Here is a 21,531-nt window from a genome sequence, read left to right on the forward strand (position 1 = left end):
ACCTAACCTTATTACCCCGATTGCCACTGCCCCCAGGGCAATTCGGGATGAGCTGGGTAGAGTCCCGGGACTGTCGCATCTAATGGATGCGGCAATTCCGGGCGGCTGCTGGCTGATATTGTTAGGGTCGTGGGCTCCCGCATAACGTGGCGCTCCCCATCCTGACAATACCACCTCCAGCCATGTGGCTTTATCTTGGCTGGTATCAAAATTGGGGGGGAACCGCAGTTTTTTTTTATTATTATTTATTTTACTGCACAATATAGACCCGCCCACCGACGGCTGTGATAGGTTGCAGTGAGACAGCTGTCACTCATCGTGGGGGCGTGTCTGACTGCAACAAATCATGGGCACCGGTGGACAGGGAAAGCAGGGAATACCAGATGAATAATGAGCGTCAGCCATTTTCAAAAGAGGAAAAACCGCCATAGCTTTGTGACAGCCGTACAGCACCGCTCCCGTGATCGGTGAGTAGGAAAGAGAGTGGGATTGTGCTGTGGATGCAGGACGCATGCAGATACGCAACATGCGCACATAGCCTTACTGTGAAAAGCCATGCTTTTGGTGATCGAACCGTTATCGAACGGTAACTCGAACATCCGAACTTGAAGCAAATTGTTCGAGTTCATCGAATGACTCGAACACCTCCCAAAATCACTCGAATTTGAAATTGGTGAACGGTTCAATTCGAACATCGCTCAACTCTACTTAAAAGTGATGTATTTTGTGCGGGAACTGAAGGTAACCTAGATAAATGAGTGCCTTTTACTATTTTCATTTCTGGTAATTATTTAGCCTGCATATTAAAGAGAACCAACTACCAGGATTTTGCATTATGAACTAAAGGCAGTGCCATACTGGCACTAAGATGCTGGATCCAGGCATACCTGTTGTAGACATATCCGATGCTTGGTTTTAGAAATATCTTTAATCAAAGTTGTAGAAATGCACTGCTCTTTGACTGATGTGTGCAACGGGGGTGGGCCTTTGTGGGTCAGGTTCTCACTGTAAAGGCCTCCTCCAGAGTCCTCTATGATGTGCCCCCTTTTCTTTATTTGAATATTGCCCCGCACCACCGTTGCTGTTGTTGGCGGTGGTGCGTGCGCATTGACACAGTAATTCTGTCTTCATTAAAATAGCACTGGAGCCCGCTTATGCGCAAACTGCGATCTCCGGAGCCATTTTATTGAAGACACTGTAGTGGAGACTATGAGTGGCAGGGGCTCGTACGCAGATATATAAAAAAAAAAAAAAAAATCTGCACACATGCCGATTCCTCTCATAGTGCTCACCGCAGTGTCTTCAATAAAATGGTGCCGGAGATCACGTCATGTGCATGCGCGGATTCCAGCGCCATTTTAATGAAAACAGAATTACTAAGTCAATGTGCATGGACCGCCAAAAGCAGCAATGGCAGCATGGGGTGATATTCAAATAAAGAACAGGGGGCACGTCATAGAGGACACTGGAGCAGGACTTTACAGCGAGTACCCAACCCACAAAGGCCGACCCTGTTGCATCAATCAAAATGCAGCGCATTTCTGCAACTTTGATTTAAAGATATTTCTGCAACCAAGCATCATATCTTTCTACAATAGGTATGTCTGGATTCAGCATCTTACTGCCTGTATGGCACTGCCTTTAGTTCATATTGCAAAATCCTGAGAATTGGTCCTCTTTAAACACATTTTTACCACGGGTCCACAATAATAATATGTGACAGATATGACCATGGCTGACCTGGAGCCACTGAACAGGGATCACTGCTGTATAGTATTATTTTCATGCTTTTCACCTGCCTTTTTCTTTATATTTTCATTCAGGTATGAGGTGAATTTTCAGGATGGCATTGATTGCGGGGGCGCATATATCAAACTTCTGTCTCATTCCAGTGATCTCAATCTGGTGTGTGAGTTGCATTTGTTAAATCTCTTTTGATCACATTTTCCAAGTTATAAGGAAGAACATGCAGATAGATATAAATATCATATTTTTCATCACTTCCAGGACATGATTCCTGAGTTGTTGTAGTTTATTGTTTTATTGTGCGGTGATTTGCTACAAATTGGAGAAAATTCCTCAAATCTTTCTCACCAATTTGGTTGGATTGAATATTTTTTAATGTGTATAGGGGTAGCTTGACCTCCCTATAATACCGTAGTAGGCGCTGGATGAATGTGAGGACTGGATATGATGAAATTCTTCTGTATAAATCTGCTTCTACATAAGTCCGCCAATGGGAACTTCTCACTCCTATGGATAACAACTAAGTAGACTAATGTTTGCTTCTTCAGATCACCTAGATTAGGCCTCGCTCCCTCTTGCTTATAAATATGGTAAATGCAATGCGAGAAAAAATCAGATTGCACTCACACCAATGTTATTCAATGAGAAATCCTATAAAGGGCCTAATTTAAATATTGGCTCCTATACTTGCATTTTCTATAGGTTTTAGTTATTCAGTGAGTCAGTGTTCCTCAGCTGTAATCAGGCTGAGGAAATATTGCCACATGCTGCGTATATCTGTGTGTATCAGACGAGACTCATCTATGGAAGTCACAAGATCAGAAAGCACATGGACCATCCATATGCCGCATGATTTTTTTTCCTCGCGAACATCTCAAAGGAAAAAAACCCAAACTATTATAAAGATATAGATAGATGATAGAAAGATATTAGATAGAATAGATAGATAGATATACCGCAGATATATAATTTCATAACCCCCCGACATATAAACTTCGCTCTTTAGTGCCTTTTATGTGGCACTAAAGGGTGTTTAGACTTGATTAATGTAATAAATAATGAAAAAATGACAAGGGGTCCCTTTTATTTTTGATAAGCAGCAAAGGTAAAGAAGACAGATTCGGGCTGATATTATCAGGCTGGGAAGGTCCATGGTTATTGCACCCTTCCCAGCCTAAAATACCAGCAGCCTGCAGCCACCACAATAGGAGCTACAATTCTGGCGCTTCACCTCGGCTCTTCCCGATTGCGGTGGTGCTTTGGCAATCGTAATAATGGAAGTTGAGAATGATGTCAGCTAAGTATTGCCAGCTGGCATCAAGCCCTGGTGTTAGTAATGGAAAGATGTTTTTCACACCCCCCATTACCAACATTTTAAGTTAAAAAGGAAAAAGCAAAGCAGAGAGGACATGTGAGAGCACAGAACCTGAATCATGGCTTTTTTTTTAAAGCTTTTGAGCTTTTAATATAAAGTTTCCTGCTGCCCATCTGATCACCTCAGTGCTTTGAAACAGCAGATTAGAGGTCTTGGAGGGACCGCTGGATGAATCCCTGCACCCTGACCCTGTTGGCAGCCTGACGTCTGGTGACACGTACCCCACAGAGTCATCTGAGCCGATGGGTGAAAAATTGGTACACCCCTGCACTAGGGAGTGACACCCGAACCAGAACTGTGAGGTGCACAAGATTCAAGCCGGAGCGCCGTAGCCCAAGGTAGGAGAAAGTGTTGGGTTAATTGCACCTGGGTAGAGCCACGTAGTACGCAGAGCGGCGTAGCAACAGTTGGGGTTTCCCCGAGTCCAGAGCCAGCTACGCAAGCTTTTTCTCTGCTGAAAGTTATTGACTATTATAAAACATAGTCTTGTCAAGCACGTTACTGCCACCTACTGATGTTATCTCTGTAATTGCATTATTAACTTTATAGCTAGACCATTATCTTAAATCTCAGGCTGAGATGTTCCCTTCTCTCACTGCCTCAAAACCTACCATTTCTTATTGCCTCCTAAGACAACTAAGATATGAGCAAGTTCAAGATTAATAGATGATCTTGTGGACTTGGGGCTCCTAATGCCTGGCAACCCTGTATGGGGAAAAATATCTCAGTAAAAAAGAAAGTCTCCATCCAATCTTTTTCAACTGGCTCTGAAACACTTGATGATTTCCTCTGAAATACTGATATCCCTCAATAAGGAGATCAACTTACTCTAAGATGGGTATTCTCAAGAACTACCCCATCTATCTGCACTTCCAATGCCCCACCGGCAGTTGCACATATCTTTCCAGGAGCTGTAGGTACGAGAATACACAGTGACATTGTAGAGTCATACCCTCCTGATCATAATATGCCCACCAATCCACAAAGAACCCAGCAAAAGGACACTACAAAGAGCCTCTCAAAATTTAGGTGTTACGTCTTCTATCTCAGGATTAATGGAGAGACCAGACCCTTTGGACGAACCCCTAGTTCTAACTCATTCTGCTATCACTCTGTTGCGAGATTATCTACTGTATATCTGAAGGGTTACATTCCTATCTTCAACATTTACCAACAAAACATGATTTCAAAGCACTCATTTCAGAAGTGAAAACCATCCGCAGATCAGAGATCACTGCGATGCGTCAAGATATCAAATTCATTGCAGACCAAGCTGACTCAATGGAAAGGGTCCATGTTGATACACGTAAACATATACTGTTTCTTCTCATAAGCTTTTAATCGTCACATTGAGGAACTGGACAACAAAGGTAGACATAATAATATCCATGTGACAAGCCTTCCTGAATCTGAGGGAAGTGAAGATTTCCAGACAATCCTGTAATCCATCTTCAATAAAATCCTAGGCCTACCCCATTCTAACAAAATCAAGCTTGAAAGGGCTCACTGTGCTCTTAGGCTAAAGAGATCCTCGACACTTCCCCGAAATATCATATGCTGCATTCACAACTGCACAACTAAAGAAGCTATTATGCCTAAAGTACTCACTATGTAGAGTCTGGAGTATAAAGGGGCACCCTTCCATCTCTTCCCAAACTTTTCCTGAAGAGCCGACATCTACATACCCTCCGCTCTACCCTAAAGGACCGCCAGATTCCATGCCATTGTGGTTTTCTTTTATCTCTCACTGCCAATACAGAGGTAAAATTGGGTTCCTTGCGATGTAGAGTTTTTGCAGGAGACTCCTTTTAACAAATCTGGTGCCTTTAACTTTGCTGTTAACTATATTCCTTAAATATTTTCTCCCACACAAGACAGAAAGAAATCAGATGTCATGTTTCTTTTATCTAAAACCTGCCTTATACAAGTGTCCTCTTTTTTCTAGATCCTAATGGTAGATATGTAATTTTGCACGGTACCCTCTGAGGAAACCCCTCATACGCTGTAACATATACAGTTGACACCAGATGTTTACATACACTACCTAAAAAGACACATGTCATGTTGTTCTCACTATCTGACATGAAATCAGAATAATCTTTTCCTTTTTTAGGTCAATTAGGAACCCAAATTATTTATATTTGCCAAATGCCAGAATAATGAGAGAGAGAGAGAATGCTTTAAGACATTATTATTACTTTCTGCAGTCAAACGTTTACATACATTTCATTAGTATTAGTACCATTGCCCTTAAACTGTATGACTTGGGTCAAACATTTTGGATAGCCTTCCATAAACTTCTCACAAGTTGGTAGTAATTTGGACCCATTCCTCCTGACAGAACTGGTGTTATTGATCTATATTTGGAGGTCACCTTGCTTGCACCTGCCTTCTCAGCTTTGCCTGTAAATTTTCAATAGGATGGAGATCAGGGTTTTATGATGGCCACTCCAAAACATTGACTTTGTTATCCTTAAGCCACTTTATAACCAGTTTGGCAGTATGCTTCGGATCATTGTCCATTTGGAAGACCCATTTCTGCCCAAGCTTTAAGTTCCTGGCTGATGACTTGAGATGTTGCTTCAGTATTGCCACATGATCTTCTCTCCTCATGATGCCATCTATTTTGTGAAGTGCACCAGTCCCTTCTGCAGCAAAACAACCCCATGCTGCCACCCCCGTGTTTCACAGTTGGGATGATGTTCTTAGGCTTCACAGCTTCTCCCTTTTTCCTCCAAACATAATGATGATCGTTATGGCCAAACAGATCAGTTTCAATTCTGTTAGACCAGAGGACATGTCTCCAAACATTAAGGTCTTTGCTCCTGTGTGTATTTGCATTGATATTAATCTGGCTTTTTTATGTATCTTTTGGAGTAATGGCTTCTTCCTGGCAGAGTGGCCTTTCAGCCCATGTTGATACAGTACTCGTTTCACTGTGGACAATGACACAATCTTACCGGCTTCTGCCAGCATCTTCACAAGGTCTTTTGCTTTTGTTTTTGGGTTGATATGCACATGTCTGACCAAAGTACATTCATCTCTGTTACACAGAACCCATCTACTTCCTGAGTGATATGATGGCTGACATTCCCACCTTGTTCATAGTTGATGAATGAGGCAGCTTCAGGTATCTGGAAATTGCACCCAAGGATGAACCAGACTGGTGCAAGTCCACAATTTGGTTCCTGAGATCTTGGCTGATTTCTTTTGACTTTCCCATGATGCTACACAAAGAAGAAGTGTGTTTCAGGTGTGCATTAAAATACATCCACAGGTGTGTCTTTAATTAACTCAGATGTTGCCAATAAACCTATCAGAAGCTTCCCTAAAACAGGAAAGGTTTATTCTGATTTCATGTCAGATAGTGAGAAAAACATGCAGATGTGTCTTTTTAGCTAGTGTATGTAAACTTCTGGTTTCAACTGTATATGGCCCTAATACAGTGCAAATTAAATTTCTCAGAAAGGGTACGGTTAAGATCTCACATCGTCCACCCTCAGCCATGATTCTATGGGGAGATTTCCACCTGTTGTTCTCTGAAAATAGGGATATACTCTCACACTATAATAAGCCTCCAAGTCCATCTCAAATTCTCCTCTCCAGAGAATTTTGCAGGCTCATATGTAGATATTCCCTATACGACTTATGGAGAATTAACAAGCCTAGAAATAGATAACTACTTTCTCTCACCACCTCATGGCAACCACACTCGCATACACTGATTCTTTGGGAATACACCTCTGTGGCGTATTCTGGCATGAGTTGAGATGGCTTCTGTGAGATGGTATGACCATGCCCCATTAGAGAGCTCAATTAAGCACTCCTGAACATTATTTGGTCCCCTTAAGTTACCTTTTGGGCTCGTCTAAGTATTTGGTACCTTGTTCATAGAGTCATATAACTCTTCTCCCTTCCCCACCCCTAGTACCGTTAATCATCCCTTCTCCCCTTCTGTATGGGCATCTGTCTTGTCTGTTCCCCCTTTCTTTTTTATTTCCTGTATATTCTTATAAGAAATTTGTATATTGTGTTGATTTGTTCCATTTTTCTCACAAAACTGATTCCTTAGATTCCTTAGATTGAAAGTTGTTCAGTTCTATTCTTTTACTGAAGTATATTTCTTGTATATTTCTTGTAAAAACTAACATTTTTCAATAAAGATTACAATTATAAAAATAAACCACACGCACACAAACATAATGTATTTGAAAAAATACTCCCCTGGTTCACCAATTTATTTAAATAAAAAAAAAACAAAACATGCAGGTCCGACATAGTCCAGGAAATCCAACGTAGTCCACAAATGGAAACCTGAAAGACATAAAGGAGAGAAATAAAAACAAGACACTGTCCCTGATTCACCAATTTATTACAAAGCAAACTTCCCCGAGCTGAAGTATTCCAGCCGTTTCCACGATGTTCCTCGAGTACATACATCAAAGGCCATCGAGCCTCAGAACAAGGCTCCATAGACTTTGAGCAGCAGACACTCCTGGCTTCCGCTGTGATCCGCCACCGTCACCATTCATCAGAGTCGCAGTGTTTCTCAGCGTTCTGAGGCTCCATAGCCTTTGATCTATGTAATCGAGGAACGTTTTGGGAACAGGTTAGTAAGGGGCTTTCTGATAGACCTCTTACCATTACTATCACCAGGGCTTAATGCCAACTGACACTACACAGGTGACATCAGCCCCAATTTCCATTACCCCGATTGCCAATGTATCAGAGCAGTCAGGAAGAGCCAAGGAAACGCACCAGAATTGGCACATCTAATGGATGCACCACTTCTGAGGTGGCTCATAGCTGATATTTTTAGGCTGGCGAGGGCCCAATTACTATGACCCTTCCCAACCTGATATTATCAGCCCACAACTATCTGCTTTACCTTTGCTAGTTATCAAAAATAGGTGGGACCCTACATCATTTTTTAAAATTATTTATTTAATAAGTTAAACAAAAATAAACACCCTGTAATGCCGCATGACAGCCACTAAAGGGTGGAAATTTATAATATGTAAGAGGAGGACATTATCAGCAGGATATCTATTTATTCTATCTATCTATCTAGATAAAAAAAGCACAGGCAGCATTCCAGTTTTCTTTAAGTGAAAATAATGGACTTTATTGAGCCCAGTGGCAACATTTTAGTTCATCAGAAGCTTGACAAAGGCACTCATGAACTGAAATGTTGCCACTGGGGTCAATAAAGTCCATTAGTTTTAACTTAAAGAAAACTGGAATGCTGCCTGTGCTTTTTTGGATCTACATATTTTAACTACTGGATGGTTGTGGTGAGGCCTGTTACATAGTGACTTTGAAAGGTGGGACTGTTCTACTTTTTCTTTATCTATCTATCTATCTATCTATCTATCTATCTATCTATCTATCTATCTATCTATCTTTGATTACTTTTATCATTTCTGACTACTAGCAAAAATTTAAATAGCGTATTCTAGGATGTAAAATATGATATTAAAAACACATTGCATGTCATACGGATGCAATGTGATAAAATAAACGCACACTCTCATAGCAACTCACATGGCATACACAATAACATATGCGTGACAATCTTTCCACTTTTCAGGATGAGTATTGGAGCCATTATTTATTCACTAGTGGGAGCGAGGCCCTAGAGGGATTGTAGAGATTAGGGCAGAGTCACACTAGCATAGGGCATGTGATGCGAGAGCATTGGATATGATATACTAATGACCCTCGGCTCCTGCTCTGCTGCTTGCAATTGGATGACAGCTGCGGAGGAGAGGGAGGTATTACTCTCTCAATGTCTTCCATTGTCAGCCTGTTCATATATTGGACTGATGATATCTAAGTGCAATCCAATGTTTCACTTGCACCCATAGACTTGTATGGGTGCGAGTGATCTGAGACTCGCAGACAATCGCAGCATGCTGCAATTTTTTTCTCAGTCCGATTAGGGCTGAGGAAAAACTTACAGATGTAAACTGCAGCATTGTCTTAAATGGATCTGAGTGCAATGCAAGATTTTCTCACATTGCACTCATGTGAGTCATACGCCAGTGTGACTCTTCACTTGGAAAAAACCTGTGCAGCTTAGTGCTACATGGGGATTAACTGCAATATCGGACACAGGTCTTGCGTAGGAGCGGTGCTGTTGTTATAAAGTCTAGATGTGTAATTTTAGAGGTCTCACATGTTGTAGTTGAGATTCAACCATAAAGTCATAGGTGCCCATACGTCTCGTGACCAGACTATTGCTGATGTTTACACTTAACCTCTTCACAACCTAGGATGCAACTATATGTTTTAGGTCATAGTTGTCCCGCACAGACCTGCGTAATTCCCGCACATGTCTGCTGATCAGATCAACAGACATGTGCAGCTAACAGGTGCTGTTGGATCAGAGAGCCACCTGCGCATGTTAACTAGTTAGATTGTGCTGTCAAATTCTGAGAGCATGACCTAACGCACTCCAGTGTGGATTGCACAGTTCCCTGCCGCCATTGGTGGCCTCGTTACACAATCACAGGGAGCCAATTGGTTGTCATGACCCCTATTGCCGGCATTGACAGGAGATCAGCATTTCTGCTGTTCAAAGGAATGCTGAAGCATCGCTCTGAAAATCAGAAGTGATCAGACAGTGCAGGCTTCAATGTCCCTAAGGGGACTAGTAAAATCAATAAAAAAATGTTTTTAAAAATATGAAAAAATGAAAAAAACCTAAAAGTTCAAGTCAACCCCTTTTGCCCCATTGAAAATAAAACAATAAAAAAAGACAATGCATATTTGGTATCACCAAGTTCAGAAATGGGCGATTTATAAAAATACAAAATCAATTATTCTGACATGAAAGCGGCAGGTTGAGAAAAAAAATCAATACGACAGAATTATGTTTTTTTACTCATTGCAACATTGAATGAAAATGCAATAACAGGCGATCAAAACAACATATCTACCCAAAAATGGTATAATTAAAAACATCAGCTCAAGACTCAACAAATAAGCCCTCACTGAGCCCCAGATGCGGGAAAATGGAAACTCTACAGGTCTCGGAAAATGGCAACAAAAGCGCAATTCTCTTTTTTGACAAATTTTTGAATTTTTTTTTCACCACTTAGAGAAAAGTAAAACTATACATGTTTAGGATCTCCGAACTCATACTGCCTGGGGAATTATAATGTCTTGTCAGTTTTACCATATATAGTGAACATGGTAAATTAAAAAAACAAAAAGAAATGTGAAATTGCACTTTTTTGTAATTTCACTACACTTGGAATTTTTTTTCTCATTTTCCAATTTAATATGTAGCAGATGAATGATGTTGCTCAAAAGCACAACTTGTCCCTCAAAAAATAAGCTTTCATATGACTGTATTGACAGAAAAATAAAAAAGTTATGGCTCTTGGAAAAAGCGGAGGAATAAAACAACAGCTAAAAACGGAAAATGGCCCAGTGGTGAAGGAGTTAATGTTCCTGTACAGCAGTAAAGGGGTTAATATCAGTATGTATATATCCCGTACAGACCAAAAGTTTGGACACACCTTCTCATTCAAAGAGTTTTCTTTATTTTCATGACTCTGAAAATTGTAGATTCACATTGAAGGCATCCAAACTATGAATTAACAAATGTGGAATGAAATACTTAACAAAAAAGTGTGAAACAACTGAAAATATGTCTTATATTCTAGGTTCTTCAAAGTAGCCAAATTTTGCTTTGATTACTGCTTTGCACACTCTTGGCATTCTCTTGATGAGCTTCAAGAGGTAGTCACCGGAAATGGTTTTCACTTCATAGGTATGCCCTGTCCGGTTTAATAAGTGGGATTTCTTGCCTTATAAATGGGGTTGGGACCATCAGTTGTGTTGTGCAGAAGTGTGATGGATACACAGCTGATAGTCCTACTGAATAGACTGTTAGCTGCTTTTTTCTTGCCATAATACAAATTCTAAGTTAGGAAAAATGATTGGCCATCATTACTTTAAGAAATGAAGGTCAGTCAGTCTGAGAAATTGGGAAAATTTGAAAGTGTCCTCAAGTGTAGTGCAAAAAACATCAAACGCTACAAAGAAACTGGCTCACATGTGGAAAGGAAGACCAAGAGTCACCTCTGCTGCGGAGGATAAGTTTATCCGAGTCACCAGCCTCAGAAATCGCAGGTTAATAGCAGCTCAGATTAGATACCAGGTCAATGCTACACAGAGTTCTAGCAGCAGACACATCTCTAGAAAAACTGTTAAGAGGAGACTTTGTGCAGCAGGCCTTCATGGTAAAATAGATGCTAGGAAACCACTGCTAAGGACAGGCAACAAGCAGAAGAGACTTGTTTGGACTAAAGAACACAAGGAATAGACTTTAGACCAGTGGAAATCAGTTCTTTGGTCTGATGAGTCCAAATTTGAGATCTTTGGATCCAACCACCGTGTCTTTGTGCGACGCAGAGGTGAACGGATGGACTCTACATGCCTGGTTCCCACTGTGAAGCATGGAGGAGGAGGTGTGATGGTGTGGGGGTGCTTTGCTGGTGACACTGTTGGGGATTTATTCAAAATTGAAGGCATAGTGAACCAGCATGGCTACCACAGCATCTTGCAGCGGCATGCTATTCCATCCGGTTTGCGTTTAGTTGGACCATCATTTCATTTTCAACAGGACAATGACCCCAAACACACCTGCAGGCTGTGTAAAGGCTATTTGACTAAGACGGAGAGTGATGGGGTGCTACGCCAGATGACCTGGTCTACACAGTCACCAGACCTGAACCCAATCGAGATGGTTTGGGGTGAGCTGGACCGCAGAGTGAAGGCAAAAGGGCCAACAAGTGCTAAGCATCTCTGGGAACTCCTTCAAGACTGTTGGAAGACCATTTCCGGTGACTACCTCTTGAAGCTCATCCAGAGAATGCCAAGAGTGTGCAAAGCAGTAATCAAAGCAAAAGGTGGCTACTTTGAAGAACCTAGAATATAAGACATATTTTCAGTTGTATCACACTCTTAGTATTTTATTCCACATGTGTTAATTCATAGTTTTGATGCCTTCAATGTGAATCTACAATTTTAAGAGTCATGAAAATAAAGAAAACTGTTTGAATGAGAAGGTGTGTCCAAACTTTTGGTCTGTACTGTGTGTGTGTGTGTATATATATATATATATATATATATATATACAGCTGAAACCAGAAGTTTTCATACACTATCTGAAAAGACACATGCATGTTTTTCTCTCTATCTGACATGAAATCAGAATAAACATTTAACTTATTGATGACTTATTTTTTACGTCTTGAGCTGACACTTTTAATCGTAGCATTTTTGCGTAGATGTGATATTTTCATCACATTTTGTTTTCATATTTTTAAAACTTTTGTGTTACATTTTTTATTGATTGTATAAGGGCGGCGTCACACGCTACGATATATTGGGCGATATGTCGTCGGGGTCACGGATTCCGTGACGCACATCCGGCATTGTTAGAGATATTGTAGCGCTTGACAGCTACGAATGACTGTGAACGAGCAAAAATACCTTATCGTTGCTCGTTGACACGTCGTTCATTTTCATAAAGTCGTTCCTCCTTCTGCGCACCGGTTGTTCGTCGTTCCCGTGGCAGCACACATCGCTCCATGTGACACCCCGGGAACGACGAACACAGCTTACCTGCGTCCCGCCGGCAATGCAGAAAGAAGGAGGTGGGCGGGATGTGACGACCCGCTCATCTCTGCCCCTCCGCTTCTATTGGCCAGCCGCTGTGTGACATCGCTGTGACGCCGAATGTCCGTCCCCCTTCAGGAAGAGGATGTTCGCCGCCCACAGTGAGGTCGTTCAGGAGGTAAGTACGTGTGAAGGGGGGTAAACGACTTTGTGCGCCACAGGCAACAAATATCGTCCTGTGTGACGCCGCCCTTAGTCCCCTTAGGGAACTTTCTGGCTGCCCTGTCCGATCCCTTCTGCTGATCAGATCAGTGCGGAAGCAGTCCTCTGATCAGCAGAAATGGTGTTGTCCTGTGAATGTCGGTGCTCTGCCGGCATTCACAGGAAGTGAGTCATGACAGCAAAAGGGGTCATCAGCTGACAACTAATTGGCACCCCATGATTGGGGCCACCGATGGCGGCAGTGAACTGCGAGATCCCTACTGGAGTGCATTAGATCAGGTTAGCCGACATGTGCGGGGAAAGATGTGGGCTTGCCGTCTGAGCCTACATCATAGGGAAGGCGGTGACGTAGGACGTCCTAGGTCTTTAAGGTGTTAACCTCTCAGTTTAGGCCCCTTTCACACATCAGTTTTCTGCCATCAGTCAGAATCCATTGGCTCGACGGATCACGACGAATCCTGCACCCCTAGGCTTCCAGTATACCAAACGACGGATGGCGACGGATCCGTCGCTGTCCGTTTTTTCGATGTAGACAAAAAACGTTACTTTGTCCGTTGTCTCCGTCCGGTCGGACAAACAATTTTCGACGGATCCGTTGAACGACGGATGAAATGTGAGGCTATCCGTCGCAATCCATCGCTAATACAAGTCTATGAGAAAAAAACGGATCCAGCGGCATCAGTCGCCAGATGCGTTTTTTTCAAAATTCGACGGATTGTGACTGATGGCAAAAAAACTGATGTGTGAAAGGGGCCTTAGGCTATGTGCGCACACTGCAATTTTGTTTCTTCAGCGAAAAACGCACCCTCTAGCAGAAAAATGCACCTTTAGCCAAAAAAAAATGCGTTTTTGGTGCGTTTTTGGGTGCGTTGCTGCCCATTCGTTTTTTTATTGTTTTCAATGGAAAACGCAGGTCAAAAGCACCCAAAAAATTGATATGCTGCTTCTTTTTTCTGCAACCAAAACTGCAAGAGAAAAAGAAGCAATGTGCACAAAGCATTTCTGAATTCTCATAGACTTTGCTGGGGAAGGAAATGCATGCAGTTTAGGGCAACAAGCTGCAGCCAAAGGGCACTAAAAACGCATCAAAAACGGCAATGTGCGCACAGGGCCCAACTCATTTCTGACCATGACTACCACAGGCATACTGGAATTAACCCCCTCCCTGCCCTTCACTACCAGGTATACTAATATAAACCTTCTTGCTGACTACCTGGGTTATTGTTAATTTTCCCTTTCTGCCTTACGGTGCTTTCACATCAGCGGTATTTTGCCGCACTGCTGGATCCGTCACAACTCCAGCACAGTGCAATACAGTTCAATGGTATCGCGGCAAGCTCTGGTCCCATGCTCCGGTCACATGACAGGTACATGACAGGTACATTTACACTGGATAATTATTCTGAGTGAGTGCTCCTAGGACCACCTATTTCCCTATATTCCAGTGTAAACAGGCCGCTGTTCATCTAATAAACTACCAAAATGCTCATTAGTAGGGTGAAATGATTTTTAATCCTGTTACTTAAAAATCATTGTTCTCAGCAGCACTTCATCCTGTGCAAACATCACATGCTGCCGAGAACAATGGCAGCTTAGGCTATGTGCACACGTTCCTTTTTTTTGGAGTTGCGTTTTTGTGCGTTTTTGGCCGCTAAAAACGCACAAAAACGCACCCGCAGCAAAGAAACGCGGCATGCATTTTTACTGCCATTTGGTGCGTTTTTGGCTGCGTTTTGCTGTGTTTTTGATCTCTGCGTTTTCCTGCATTTTTCCAATGCACTGCATGGGGGGAAAACGCAGAAAAACGCAGGAAAGAATTGACATGTCCATTTTTTTTTTAAGCTAAAAAACGCAGCTTAAAAAAAAAGTTGTGTGCGGACAGCAAAATTGAAAACTCATAGACTTTGCTGGGGAAGCAAAGTCATGCAGTTTTGAGGCCAAACGCACTCAAAAAACGCACAAAAACGCCGCGAAAAACGCACTGTGTGAACTTACCCTTATACACACAGGTTCTGTGCACATGTCGAGCGGCGTCAACCTTTGTAAGCAAGGTATTAAACGACTGCTGATCAGCAAAGATGTAGCCGATCGGTGGTCACTATTGACTAGTGTACACCAACCATGCTCCAGACTTTAGCTATGTCCCTGATTACTACTCTGGGATCACCTTTGGAAGCAGGGAAAACAAAGAAATTGACTTTTTGGAGAAAATATTTGTGATAATCAGGGATCAGTGTAACACTAGAAAGTTGTCAGGCAGCACTGGATGTGTATTTTGTGGTACTTTAAATAGTTTATAAAATTATTTATCTCCTTTACATGTTACAGGAGGAATTCCACGACAGAACCGCATATACTATTATGTTTGGTCCAGATAAGTGCGGAGAAGACTATAAACTGCATTTCATCTTTAGACATAAAAACCCTATAATCGGAGATTACGACGAGAAACATGCAAAGCGGCCTGAAATTGACCTAAAGAAATTCTTTACTGATAAGAAGACACATCTTTATACTCTGAGTATGTCATTGTCACAGTCAGGGCCTGGCTCCAGGTTTTTGTGGGCCCCCGGCGAAAGACTGTCAGTGGGCCCACTCACACATAGACATGCACATACACAGATACGTACACATACAGGCATATGTACACATACATATTTGAAGACTAATTCACAAAATACATAGAAACAAACAAATCTATACACAGTCATATACACTGACATATACTGTATAGATACACATCATACATACAGACACACTCTTTAGAGGTATTAATATGGAGAAGCCTCACTCACTTCTCCCGCTTGTCTCCCGTCCAGCTCTAGGGCATGTGGCTGCACCGCGCTGATTGGTAGCCATCACTAACAGACATGGCCACACACAGTGCACACTGACACTGCTGTATATACATCACAGTTCTGCTTCACACTTACACAGCTCTGCTGCACACAGCTCTGCTGAACACATACACACAGCTCTGCTGTACACATACAGCCCATTTGCACACATACACACAGCTCTGCTGCACACATATACAGCTCTGCTGCACACATACACACAGCTCTTTATACATACACAGCTCTGCTGCACACAGCTCTGCTGCACACATACACACAGCTCTGCTGCACACATACACACAGCTCTGCTGCACACATACACACAGCTCTGCTGTACACAAACGCAGAGCTCTGCTGCACACATACACACAGCTCTGCTGCACACATACACACAGCAGTGCTGTACACATACACACAGATCTGCTATACACAGCTTTGCTGCACACATACACAGCTCTGCTCCACACAGCTCTGCTGTACACATACACACAGCTCTGCTGTACACATACACAGCTCTGCTGCACACATACACACAGGTGGAACATACCGCTCAGGTCACGGTGGAGAATTGGCACATGCAGTGCCAAAGGGGGCGGAGTAACATACCGCTCAGATCATGGTGGAGAGAGGGTATATGCAGCACCAAAGGGGGGCGGGGTGGGGGGAGCGGAGGAACATACTGCTCAGGTCACGGTGGAGAGGGGGCACAGGCAGTGCCAAAGGAGGTGGGGGGGGAGCGGAGGAATCTACCGCTCAGGTCATGGTGGAGAGAGGACACATGCAACACCAAAGGGGGGCAGGGGAGCAGGGGAACATACTGTGTAGGTCATGGTGGAGAGAGGGCCCCTTCTCCATCGATATGGGCCTGTACAGCGCTGGAGGGCAGCGCTGCGCTGCAGCTCCTCTGCATCTGTGGCATTGGAGCACACCGCGTGGTAGCGCCGCCCACAGATGAACATCAAACCAGGAGCACGAAGCGAACACTGTGGACTGCGTGCCAGTGTGGATTAAAGGGACGGCAGCTGCACTTTCCTGCTGATCACTGCGGTCCCCGGAATTCCGCCTGGGAGCCACAGAACTGACGAAGGCGAGTGGGCCCCCCCAGCTGTCCAGGCCCTGGCACTTGCTCAGGTGTGCTGGGTGCTGATGCCGGCCCTGGTCACAGTCACAGTCCTGCATATGGAGTGATGATGATCTGTCGGGGCCTGACTGTACGGAGGTATTGTCCCTTAAAAGCAATGTTTCTGGGTCAGAATACCTCTGTACACATGACAAGGAACAAATTGCAGAATTTTAGTATTTGCAGTGTTTTACTACTCAGTTTCATTAGAAGGAGGAGCAGAGGATAACCTAATACCACTGCTTCCAGTTCACGTTAGTGTCTACTTCCCTGTGGGCAGAATACAGGCTGGCTATTTTTTCAATCAGTACCTGTTGTATTATTGTAGATTTGTTATTAGAATATGACCGGTTTCCCACATTTGTGAAACACAGACTGTGCTCACATGTCAATACCCGGCCACCAGGTCTCCAGACTTGAGCAGATTGCCGCACACATGCCTAGGAGGTAGTTAGCTCAGATCAGGAGGCCAGGCGATGTGAGCACAGTCTGTGTTTCCGGATGTTGGGACCCGTCTTTACTCTCACTTTAGCAAACAGGTTGATTATAAGGAAGATGAAGGATCACTGTTAGTGCAAAGTGAGACTTCTATTTTAATGATTAGTAGACTTATAGTGGATTAGTGGACAGTATATTATAGTGGTCTTATAGTGGAAAAGTGGACAGGGCATGTCTTATTTCTTTCGCATATCAAAAGATGTTTTAACTCAAACCCACCTGATAAGGTTTAATATGGCAACCAACATGGTTTAGCCACTAAAGCCTGAACTTAGACTTATTCTAATGTACTGTCATTTACTTATTCATAAAGGGAGACATTCACTTTCAGATACAGTTGATCCTCACTTTGATTACTACTGGCAATCTGTTCTAATCTGTACTAGCTGTTATGGAGGTAAAGAATAGATTACATCATAGGATGTTAATATTTAATCACTGCACGGGAAGAAACTTTAACAGAAACATCAATAGATTTTTCAATTTTTAATGTCTTCCAGTTCTAAAGTCGGACAACACGTATGAAATGCTGATAGACCAGACAGTTGTTGGCCAAGGAAGTCTTCTGGAAGATGTCATACCACCTCTGAATCCTCCTAAAGAAATAGATGATCCAAAAGAAAATAAACCCATGGAATGGGATGAACGTCCCAAAATTCCTGATACTAATGCTGTCAAGCCAGAAGACTGGTAAGAACACAAATAATGATAGCAAATATATAATTCTTTTCATATAATTTGTGACTCTGTAGACCTACCAGGTCACTAGGTCCCATGGGTCACTTTGATCCTACTCCCGTATTGGGACAGTTTTATGGTATTTGGCTGTGATCATTATAGGGGCACACATCTTAACATTTTTTTGTTTTGGATTTGTTCTATTGAATAGCATATTAAATTGGTTGAGTAGACTTGTCCAATCTTGTCAGGGTCATCCCATAATTTAAGGCAGTCTTCACCAACTCCAGTCTTCAGGAGCCACCAACAGTGCATGTTTTCAGGATTTCCTTACTATTGCACAGGTGATAATTTAACTACATGCACAGGTGATAATTCCATGACCTGTGCAATACTAAGGAAATCCTGAAAACATGCACTGTCGGTGGCTCTTAAGGACTGGAGTTGGGAAACACTGCTCTAAGGGTACGTGTGCAAGACCAGGAGTGCCAGGGTTCTGGACGCCATGTGTTTTCTCTTCTGGAGACACTAGTGTCCTGTGCGGGAGATTGCAGTGTCCGTGCACCCGATCAGGATAACGGTGTTCTCCCACTGAGAACACTAGTGTCTCTGCAAGAATAAATTGACATGCTATGGCTCGGAAAGCTGCTCCACACGTCAGTTTAGGGGGTGTATAAAAGATGCACAATGGGCAGGAGATTTCTATAAATCCCATCGACTGTGCTTGTACTGTACAACACAGCGTTTTGGACACAGAGAAAACATGCTGCACCCAAAATGCTGATAACACTGATCGTGTGCACTTACAATAATGTATATAGAGGCAGCTGCTGGCTTAAAGGGAACATGTTGGTTGATTTATGCTGCCCAAACCATGGGAAGCATGAATCAGAACTTTTCATGGTTTGATGTAAGTCGCCCACCGCTGCGGTGGTCGCCCCAGGGACACCGCTCCACCTCCAGGGACGCCGCAGGGACGACTGTTTGGGATCTTCTCTGGCAACAGGTATGTCAGGTTTATTTACATGGGAGTCGTGACGCCACTCTCGGTTTGCGGCCAGGGTTATAGGTGACCGCCACTGCAGTTTAACGATCGTCTGGGGCTGATGGAATCTGCAGTCGGATGGTGTGGCTTCCCGAGAGCGAGGCCGGCCCCATGGGCTCGGGTGTGCGGAACAACAGGTCGCAGAATAACTCAGTCGCAGACAAAGTGTCTTTCAACTTGTTTACTCACGTTCAGCTGGTGGTGTGAGGTAACCCGGGCGATACTGAGATACACCAGGTGGAATCAGGTATCCTTCAGGCTGGTCTAAGGGTAGCCGTTAACTCGCCTTCCCAGCACTTCTTGTTTCAGACAACCCCTGACTTAAAGTACCATGGCATTCATCCAGGGAAGTCGCAACTGCATTTTCTCCCCTTTCTGGCCCGTTTGCTGGCAGTGTGGACCAAGGAAGATGGCTCCAGGCTCTATCCTCCTTATGGGCCCCCTCGTTGCTGCTGATGCTCGGACTCTGTTTTGGTTGGTGTGGGACTTGTGGTCCACCCCACCGGCAGGTTTAGCAGACCACTAAATGGATGTTTGGCTCTTGGGACCTGTTCCCCGTGCGTGCCTAGCCACCAGAGTCTCCGTACATGACCAGCTGACTTCCTCAGCGTCTTTCTGTTCAACTTCTGGTGACCATTCTCCCCCGCCAACGGCTACTACATGAGCAGGGTCTTACTAGCGTGTCCGCTCTCCTGCGCCTCCGCTTCAGACTGGCTACTTCCAGCTCCTTGTTCATCTGCCACCGCAACCTAGCTTCCAGCCTCTCTACTGCACCCCTTGATTGGATGTGGAGGCACGCCCCCTCCTGGGTCTGCCCAGGGGTCGCCTCAAAGGTGTGGGAGACCTGGTCACTATATGTCTGTGCGTACACACCCTATTCCAGCCTTCAGGATTAACCTGTTTGCACTCACCCAGCATGGGTGTAGTACTCAGTGGCGCCTGACTAGGTCAGGGGCGCCACATTTGCTTTCTGCGCCAGTGTAGGTGATTGATAGGTCTCTACCATGTGTGTACATAGGGAGATACCTGTCAATCACCTGGAGTAACGCTGTGGAGGGCAGGCTGGATAAGGTGTCAGACTAGTCTTGACTCTGCCTATGGTATCCAAACGGAATTTCAAACAGTATTGCCTCTGAAACGCTGGAATGGTATAAGGTATACCGGAGAGGTATAATGTATTTCAACATGTCTGTTCCATTGATTCTGTAGTGGGTTGTCCAACTGCAGTATATTCCTCTCCCCACTGTAATAAACATGCAGGCTTAGCTGAGCCAACAGGTCGTGATTATTGAGTCATGAGTAATAACTGTGGTCTGATAGATATCATGTATGTTTGTCCATCTGTAGCTAAAAGTCAAATAAAAGCAAATATGCCATCAGATTTTTGATAGCCCATCTAAAAGATGCAAAATGTAGGGGCAGAGATCATAATTCCAGCAATGTATCACTTACTGGACTGCCTGCTGCAGTTTTGATAATCAGAGTCTCTGTTCCTATATTATGCTGGTGTCACATTAGGTGGCAAAAAACTGGCAACATATTACCGTACCTTTACGTTAATATCCTTTACCTGTTATTATCATTGATGTAACTGTAGTGGACGCAGACCAGAAGGTCCTTTTAGTCCATAAGAGAAGACCAATACTATTAAAGACATGTGTACATAATATCCATAGTCCCAATCAATCACATATAGGGAACGCCTAGATACATAAAAACTACAACAATATGGAGTATATGAATCGAGGACAATGAGCAAAAAGAAATCCTGAAAAAAATATGTATAAAAATATCAAATTTTAATATGCCATCAATAAACGTAAAAATAAACAAATAAAATAAGCACATACAAATGGGTCATTGGTGAATCCACAAAAAGCAAATAAAAAGACAAAAAAGGGACCAAAATGTATTGCACAAATTCACACTCTCAAATAGGTAGGTACTTGGTAGCGTTCACACAAGCAATATGGTTTGGTCCAAACATGTGTAGTTTTATTAATTTCATAAAACTCCAAGGTATTCAACAACCAAAAGAGCCTCTTCTGGGCATAGAGATAGTACAGTAAATAAACCAGTTCATTTTTCAGGCACATACAGTCATGGCCAAAAGTGGTGGCACCCTTGAAATTATTCCAGAAAATGAATTTATCAAAAAATGTTCACATGAAGCTATTCCGTAGTCCATGATCCACAAATGCATCTCCAGCGACTGTGAATAGCAGTGAAGTTCAGCTATTCACAAGTGCCGGATAGTAATGACAACTCTCATCAGAGCCATTGACATAACACTGCTCTCAGTGAGACCCTGCAACGCTGATGAGAGGTGTAGTCACTACCCGGCACCTGTGAATAGCTGTATATTACTGCTATTCAC

The 21,531-nt window shown here is 43.2% G+C and overlaps 1 protein-coding gene across 2 annotated transcripts in view; it reads left to right on the forward strand.

Moving 5' to 3' along the window:
* Positions 1-21,531, forward strand: part of CLGN (calmegin) — a 101,500-nt gene that overhangs the window by 44,340 nt on the left and 35,629 nt on the right. For both annotated transcript variants that reach the window (XM_075348420.1, XM_075348429.1), the window contains exons 6-8: positions 1,824-1,905; positions 15,305-15,497; positions 17,932-18,121. In XM_075348420.1, the coding sequence (XP_075204535.1) occupies positions 1,824-1,905; positions 15,305-15,497; positions 17,932-18,121 (465 nt within the window). The remainder of the gene's footprint in view (positions 1-1,823; positions 1,906-15,304; positions 15,498-17,931; positions 18,122-21,531) is intronic.

Source organism: Anomaloglossus baeobatrachus, chromosome 1 (assembly GCF_048569485.1).
Source record: "Anomaloglossus baeobatrachus isolate aAnoBae1 chromosome 1, aAnoBae1.hap1, whole genome shotgun sequence".
NCBI lineage: Eukaryota > Metazoa > Chordata > Amphibia > Anura > Aromobatidae > Anomaloglossus > Anomaloglossus baeobatrachus.